The sequence below is a fragment of the Enhydra lutris genome, unplaced genomic scaffold (genome assembly GCF_002288905.1).
Source record: "Enhydra lutris kenyoni isolate GAN:26980312 unplaced genomic scaffold, ASM228890v2 scaffoldscaffold15, whole genome shotgun sequence".
Classification (NCBI taxonomy): Eukaryota; Metazoa; Chordata; class Mammalia; order Carnivora; family Mustelidae; genus Enhydra; species Enhydra lutris.
This window is the reverse complement of record NW_019154099.1, coordinates 363,077-371,663: the sequence shown is the minus strand read 5'-3', so window position 1 is coordinate 371,663 and position 8,587 is coordinate 363,077. Positions and strand designations below refer to the sequence as shown.

The 8,587-nt window shown below is 47.0% G+C and overlaps 1 protein-coding gene across 1 annotated transcript; it reads left to right on the top strand.

Moving 5' to 3' along the window:
* Nucleotides 1–208: 208 nt before the first annotated feature.
* On the top strand, nt 209–6,765 carry LOC111146883 (coiled-coil domain containing 70). Its single transcript, XM_022502602.1, has 2 exons — nt 209–263; nt 6,021–6,765. Exon 2 carries the CDS (start codon nt 6,067–6,069, stop codon nt 6,763–6,765), a length of 699 nt encoding a protein of 232 aa, XP_022358310.1. The 5' UTR covers nt 209–263; nt 6,021–6,066.
* The last annotated feature ends 1,822 nt before the right edge of the window (nt 6,766–8,587 follow it).

Here is an 8,587-nt window from a genome sequence, read left to right as displayed (position 1 = left end):
TGGCACATCACAGTCAAACTGTCAAAAGCCAAAGACAGCATCTCGAGAGCAGCAAGAGAAAGGATTCATCACCTACAAACCCACAACCGCAACGTGGTTTTCCAGAAGCCTGCTCCTGGACACCATCCAGGTAGAATGTGAGGTAACAATCATTTGTGAGTCATCAACAGCCACCCTATTGGTGAAGTCAAAGATGGAAGATGGGCAAGTTTTTCTCTCTCTACTCCTTAAAGTCTCCTACCCATCCTGGCCCTCCCTACCCTGTGAGTCAGGACTAAGAGGGACAGAGGGGTCACTGCAAACAGCATAGGGGGTCTGTGATGTAACAATGGTTGCCTGCCCTCTGAGGGCTATGGTACTTGCCCACTTGGGAAACAGCTAAGTAGTAAGTAACTGTTGGCTTTAGATTGGATAGTAGTGGCTTGAAGCATAGAGTTCTACATAATGTTTTCCTTAAAACTACGTTCTTGTCCTGAAGTACTATACTGAAGATGAGGCGTGTTTCTTTGATTCATGTTTTTATATCTCTGTAGGTACACCTTTACAGTTTTATCTTTTGCTTTATATCTACATACGCTTCTATGTATTTGATATCACGCTTAATTTATCTCTTCTTCAAAGATAATTTAAATTGTCATGAGAAAAACTTGCAAATGGATTTTCCCCTAACATTCTAACCCAGAGACTTCCCTTCGTTCAGTTGCAATTTACTTAACACGTATTATGTACCTGTTGTTTTACTGGATACCAGTCACAGAGATGTGAGACGGAGTGTTCCTAGTGGGACAAGAGGGGCATCTGCTCAGTCTTAACTTGGTGGAGACAGGGGTGTCTGGAGAGGCTGTTAGAGGACTTGACCGAGTCCTGAAGAGTTAGCTGGGTGAAGGGAAGTGGGGTTAGGCAAAGGCTATCCAGGGAGAGAGAACAGCATGGCGGGGAACTGAAGAAACCTTGGCATGTTTGAGGCTAGAGCCTAGGCATCAGGGAAGGTGGCTGAGAGATACAGCAAAAAATGGCTTTCTTTTTATTGAGCCCTTACTATGGGCCAGGTACTGGGCTAGTTACTTAACATACCCAATTCATCCTCTGTAAGAGCTCCATGAGGTGTGGGTACTGCCTTCTGAGGATAAAGCACATTCCATTGGGAAAAGGAGGCCACGAAGAGATGTGGAAAGAGCGGTCTAGGAGGTGGGACCAGAGCAGGATGGCCTCGTGTTATAGGAGCCAAGGGGAAGGAGCTTCAAAAAGGACTAATGTCAAATGCTACCCAGAGGTCAGTGAGGACAAAGGACTAAGCAACTAGCAAGTCACTTATGATTTTAACAAATATAATTTCAGTGGCAGAAGGAGGCAAAAGACAGATTGCCGGTGGATGAGTCACACATGCAATTCAGAAGTGGTGGATAGTGATAGGCAGCTGCTCTTTGAGAAGACACTTGGAGGAGGAGAAGGCTAGCAAATGGGCACAGGGAGTTAGTGGATTCTATGGTTGGGCAGTTGGGTGGTTGTTTGAAGATGAGAGGGACTAAAGTGTGTTTGTGTGCCCAGAGGCCAGAATGAGCAGAGAGAGAGACAGAGAGAGAAAGAGAGAGAGAGAGAGATGGGGAAGGCCCAAGAATGAGGGATTGCTGAGGAAATAATGTTCCTACTGGGTTGTGAGGAGATGGGGGTGGGGAGGGCCCAACTTTGGCCAGGAGCCCAGAGGAGAGCGTTAACCTGGGTGTGGATGCCAAGACAGGGTGCTGGAAGCTGAAGAAGCTTCAGCCCGTGGGCCTCTGTTTCTCCACACGTAGGAACCCAGATCCTCTGGCAACAAGGGGCAGTCCTTGAATACTTGACTTACAATACATTTATTTCTTGTCAGGAAGTGACATAAGCAGATTTCTCCTGCTGTTGCCAAGCAGGCAGTCAGACTCAGGGGGAAAAGCACTTAGTGCTCACAGACCTGTGATTTGTAGATTTTTTCTCAAGTGACTGCATGGACTGAGCCAGCCCCCCGGAACTGACTTCTCCACCCAGCTTTGAGGGGCTCTCTCCTCATGAATGCCCACACTGTTCGTGGAGCACAGCCCTGAGAGGAAAGCCCACCACGAGCAACAACCAGTGTTAGAGCAGCAAATGCGTGCGGGCACGGAAAGAGCCAGAGCTGAGCTTGGAAGAAACTGAACAAGAAAAATGCAGACTTAGGCAACTGTTGATATCTCTGGCCAAAAGGAGAAGGGAATTTATTAATCTGATTCCGTGAGGGCTCTAGTTAGTGCAAACATTACCCAAGGAGTAAGAAATAAAGCTTTAGTGTAATTTTGGAAGGTGGTTACTTTTGGTGTTGGGATAGGTCCAGGAAACATTTCAGAAGAAAGTCAGAAGCCTGCCCCAAAATGATGTTTTTGTTGGTTGGTTGGTTGGTTGGTTTTGTTTTGTTGCGAATTGGGAACAGACAGGTTCCACGTACGAAAGTAGACTTTTGTGAGTGTTGTTTCGTTGTTTATTGAAAAATATAGTTATTTTCTTCAGTGGTAACTTTCCATCTTCTTTGATTTGCTTTTTAGGGTGGGAGTTGGCATAGTTTCCTCCAGCAGTAGGATTGTGTGAGGAGAAAAGAGGTTCATTTAAAATTAGTGACCAAGTTGCTAAATGTTATCATTAAGTTGTTATCAGTAAGTCAAAGGCTTGATACAACTGCTGTCACTCTTACACACACACACACACACTCACCTCTTCCTAGTGAAAATATGAGCCCGATGGTGTTTACAAACAGTATTGTTTGACCGAGTAATGCACTCCTAGCAGTTACTAACAGAATCTTAATTGTTTGAATGGGTTTTTAACTTGCTCAAGCTTGAGTTACGTAATGAGGTTAATCAAGGCACCCATCTCACAGTATGGTTAACAGGATTAAACCGATACTGCTGGTAAAGTGCCCAGCATCAAAGGGCTGAATGAATGTGCGTGTAGTCGCTGTTGTTCCTGACATTGTAATTAGAAAGCTGATTGCCGTTGCCTGCGGTCCTGGACTCCAGCTGACCCGGAGGCTTTGCCCACAGAGTTTCCTAAACCAGTTCAACAAACACTTGTTGAGGGCCTGCTTTGTGTTCTCGTAAAGGAAAGCAGTAAATGTAGGCACTTGAAGAAGGAGGCACTTTTCCCACCTTGAGATACCGACAGTAATATAAATAAGACAAATAACCAAAATACAATATAGAAAATCAAAATTCCAAAATTCAATGAAATTCAATTCAAGTCAACCAACATTTTTATCAATTACCTCTTATATCCACAGCTTCATATGAGATACTGGGTTAGAGGGATGGCAACAAGGTACACCCACACCTGATTTCAACCAAATGTGACAAGTAAATCAGGGGACTGGGTAGACGTAGTATGATGGAAGAGGTGGTGATTGACTTCAGCTGGAGGTAGCTTTTTTTTTTTTTTTTAAGATTTATTTATCTGAGAGGGAGAAAGGGAGAACACGGTGGGGAGGGGTAGAGGGAGAGGGAGAATCTCAAGCAAACTCCCTGCTGAGCACAGAGCCTGATGCGGGGCTGGATCTCATGACCCTGAGATCATGACCTGAGCTGAAACCAAGAGTCGGATGGATGTGTAACCAGCTGCCACCCAGGCTCCCTGGAGGGTCCAACTAGCTTTCAGAGGGGACGGTGCAGATAAGAATTTAAGCCCACAATGGGAGAATATGGGGGATGCAGCAGGTTCCTTGGCTTGGAGGCAAGAAACCGCGGGTCTTGTCCAGAGAACCGGATATAGTCTATTATTACTGAAACTTAGCTTTGGAGACAGAGGGCATCTTATCAGGGTGTTGGATTGGGCTGGAGGGTCTTCAGAGCTTTGTGAGCAGGCATGATGCGACATGTTTTAGAAACACCCCTGGGGCAGATGGAAGGGTAAGATCAATCCCAGAGCAACAGGAGACGGTAGGAGGTGTCCTGGCCTGAACCAGGTGTGGTCAGGAGATGAAACAGGGGCCGTGGTTTCAAGAAATGTTAACCGGGAGGGTTGGTGATGGATTCAAAGTCTGGCGAGGAAGAGGAAGGAGTCGGGGTGAGCTCCACGTTTCTGCTTGTGTGGCTGGGTGGATATGGCGGTGCCACCAGCTGCCCACAGTGGAGCCACCGTCTCTCTTAAACATGCACCCACACACACACCCCAGCTGTGTCCTTCCTTCTCCCTCCACTCTCTCCTCCCAAGTCAGAAAATGGAAAAAGGAGAAAGACCAGAAATTCTCCATTGCGTGGTGCTCAGCCAGGCCCACTGAGTGAGGCCGACCCTGGCAGCTGCTTCCAGAAAGCTCAAAATGGAAATCAATGGCCTCACCGGGGGACACGCCCTCCTTGTCTTCCCTGCTTCTACCCATCCTCCAATGTCTAACCCTTTCTGTCATCCCTTGACCCACCTTTGCAGTTACTGGAATGTTGGTGGAGAGTTCTGAAAGTTCTGATAACCTGATACCTCAGATATATAGCAATGTTTTCCTCTCCCTCTCCCTGTTCTGTTCTTATCTCTTCCTTTCTTTTCTTTCTTCTTTCCGTTCCTTCCTTCCTTTTCCCCTAGCTTATATTTTATCGTGAAATACAATACACTAACTGGAGTACATAGAGTATAAACATAGAGCTTAGCACATTTTTCTAATGAACACACACACAACCATCACCCAAGTCAAGAAACAGAAGACTGCAAGCCCCTCAGAAGCCCCCCTCAGCGCCCCTCACATCCTCATCTAGTCACCACCCTTGGTATCACACCTCCCACCCTACCCTCACCCCTACAAGTAACCACTATCTCGAATTATGGGACTCACTTCCTTGCTGTGCCTTTTTGTGTTATCGCCTATGTATATGTCCATAAACAACAGAGTTTAGTTTTGCCTCTTTGGGAACTTAATTTTTTGAAATCCTTTGATCCTGATTCTTTCTTTCAACATTTATGTTTATAAGATTCACCCACATTGTTGCAAATAGCTATGCTCTCCAGTGCGTGAACATACTACCATTTTTAAATTCCATTCTATTGTGATGGTCATTGGATTGTTTGCAGTGTTGAGCTTCCCTGAAGAAAGCTCCTCAGACATTCTTATATGTGTATCCTGGTCACAATTCGTAAGTTTCCTCCAAGTACATATCTGGAAGTGGAGCTGCTGGGTCATAAAATGTCTTCCCTACAGTGCAATGTTACTCCCTGTTGTGAGAGCTCTTCTTTTCCATATTCTTGCCAACATGTGGCATTGTCTCTCAACTTATTGTTTTAAGCCTCTGGTCCCCAAAAAGACTTTTCCACTAAAACGGTCCCCTCTAGGTCAGTGGGTCTCACGCTCTGTTTTCCAGGTGACCTGTGACAGGATATTCACATATGTGGCACCCTGTCATGAGCGTGACCATGAGAAGGTTATGAGCAATCCCCAAGTGAGAATGACACAACTTTAAATGAATTCTGGTGGACACCTGGATGGCTCAGTCGGTTAAGCCACTGCCTTCAGCTCAGGTCATGATCCTGGGATCCTGAGATCGAGTCCCGCATCAGGCTCCTTGCTAACTGGGGAGCCTGCTTCTCTCTCTGCCTCTGCTTGTCAGTCTGCCTGCTTGTGCTTTCTCTCTCTCTCTCTCTCTGACAAATAAATAAAATCTTTAAAAAAATAAATGAATTCTGGTTGGTTTAACAAAAGTAAGTCATCTGGGAGTTGCAGTACTTTATTATTTAAAAGCAAAAAATCCCGTGACACACCCCTTAAGTGAGCACAACATACTCGTGTGTTCTGGTGCCCTTGTTGAGAACCTCTTCCTTGTTGGCTGAGACTCTATGATTTTAGCAGCCTTGAGCTTGAATATACTAACCGCCTCTTTAGCCCAAAGCCATGACCCACCAGCATGTTTGTCTACCAAATCTTGGCTCTCACAAACACAGCTGATAGGACAAAAAGAGAAACGGGTAATACAGAAAATACAGACCCAAGGGCTTGTTCTCTAGCATGTGATACTCATGAACATGTTTTTGTGGTGCCCCCACAGGGTTTGACCAGCTGACCTGGACCTGGCCAAGGCCCTGTCCTCCATCATGGCCACCGCACCATTCTGGCTGACTAAGATGTTTCCCTTCAAGGTGAGCAAATGGATGGGGCTTGCTTGCTTCCGGTCAATGGTGGGCTCCTCACCCAACATTCGCCAGAAGAAACTAATCTATAAACTGCAGGAGGAAAAGGCTTTTCGGGAAGAGATGAAAATTTTTCGCGAGAAAATAGAAGACTTCAGGGAAGAGATGTGGAATTTCCGAGGCAAGATCCGTGCTTTCCGGGGTCAGATCTTAGGTTTTTGGGAAGAAGAGCGACCTTTCTGGGAAGAGGAGAAAACCTTCTGGAAAGAGGAAAAAACCTTCTGGGAAATGGAAAGATCTTTCCGAGAAGAAGAGAAAACCTTTTGGAAAAAGTACCATACCTTTTGGAAGGAGGATAAGGCCTTTTGGAAAGAGGACAATGTCTTATGGGAAAGAGACCGGAACCTTCTTCAGGAGGACAAGGCCCTGTGGGAGGAAGAGAAAGCCCTGTGGGTAGAGGAAAGAGCTCTTCTTGAGGAGGAGAAGGCCCTGTGGGAGGATAAAAAGTCCCTCTGGGAGGAAGAGAATGCCCTCTGGGAGGAGGAGAAAGCATTCTGGGTAGAAGGTGGTGGCCATATTGCTGAGGAGCAGATACCTGAAGACAGGCACTATAACGTCGATGGAGGGCCACAACCACCAGCCTTCTCCCGAGGCAGAGCTTGAGCCCCAGAAACAAGGGCCACAGGGTCCAGGCTTTGCTGGATTGGGATTCAAGTCCAGGATGACCCCATGTGTGGGAGAAAAGATGTGCTTGTTGTTCTTTGCTTCAAAAGATCTAATAAAGTCCTGGGGAGAGGTTTGGAAAAACAACTTCTTCAATAGGGCCAGCTTCATTTTTTCTCCGAGGCCATATTCCCACCCGCCAGGCTGTACGGCTGTCTGCACACAGCTCGGTTCTGCGCGCTTCCCCCTGAGCCCCTCATGTGTGAGTGTCCGTGAACAGAGACCCTGGGGCTCTCTTTGAAAGTAAGAATAGGGGAGAAGAGAGGCTCAGACAACTCCAGCTAGAGAGAGACAGGGACAGAGAGCAGCTGAGCCACCCACACTACTGTCACGCTGTGGGACAATCATTTCTTTTCCACTCTGAACAGTCTCAGAGACCTGGAGTGTGCTCACGGCTTTTCAGAGAAGGCCACAGTGTGCTCAAACAACTCACCTGTGCTTCTTGCTCCCCTGTGACCCATTTAGAATACAAGCGGGGGGGATCACCTAATGGTCCTATTGCTCTTACTGTTGCCCCAAACTTCTCAACCGCCCCCTTCTCGGTGGCGGGAGAAAGGGACGTGGCATAAGGCCGAGGCTCTAAAGCACCGCCCACCAAAGCACAGCCCTTCCCGGATGATGAAGTCACGTGGACCGTGTAGGACAGTCTCCCTGCCACCGTGTGTTCCCGTTCACACAGGTGTCACTGAATTATCAATTTCTTTAAGTTTCTCTCTCTCCATTCTTTTAAAATTAAAATGTCCTGGGCCCATAAAAATTAAATGAATGTACACTAATGTGGTCAGCAACTTAAACACCCAACTTCTCTTCTGGGTCTAGATGGTCTATATGGGCATTGGTACGGAAAGGACTAGAGAGTGGACAGTAAGAAATGTCCAGTAAGAAACATTCGCTCTCCCCTTTCTGAGACCTGACCCTCATTGTTATTAACACATCTACTTACCTTGCCTTTGTGCCTCCCTTCCTACTTGACAAGCACTTACACACTCACCAACTCATGTAGCCGTCACCATAACTCTGTGGGTTGACAGGAAAAGTACATCAACCCATTGCACAGATGTGGAAACAGACACCTTAGAAAGCAAAGTGACTACATAAGGGCAGTCAAGTAGCAAACGGAAGGGTCTGCCTCTTGGCCCCGTTCCTTTTCTAATGACAGCCCTAGGTCCTGGAATGTGGCTTTAGAGTGGCTTTAGATGCCAATAATGGCATCAGGGCTTGGGTGAGCCTTATAGCACTGTGGAATTATACTGTGGTATGGGGTGGCAGTTGAGAGACTGGGAGAGGAGAGGACAGGGTGCCCCTAAGTGTGCTGAGCAAACTCTCCTAATAGGAGAAGAATGGGCTCATTCCAGGAGCATCCAGGCCTCTGTGGCTCTGTATCACTGTGGGAATGTTCAGGTTTTGGGCAAGACCTCTGACTGTTAAGAGTCAGGGCCAGGGCTGTGGGAGCAGCTTCCTCCTTTCTCTCACACCCTTCCTTGCCTCCTCAGCCCCCGATGGACCCCTGGGCAAACTTCAGCAAGCTGTGGGAACAAGATGGTGGTATGGAGAATCAGTTTTCAGGGGGAGACAACTGGACAGCCCAACTCAAGAAGACCTTTCTAGCGGATGTGCAGGAGGGTGGGAACCCCAATGCAGCAAGAGCCGTGGAGTCAGGGATGCCCAGTGATTCTTTTCCAAATAACAGCAAAGAGAATTGTTTATCTTAGGACCAAAGAAACGTAAATCTGGTGGAGGAGAAACTGAGGTGCAGGGATGG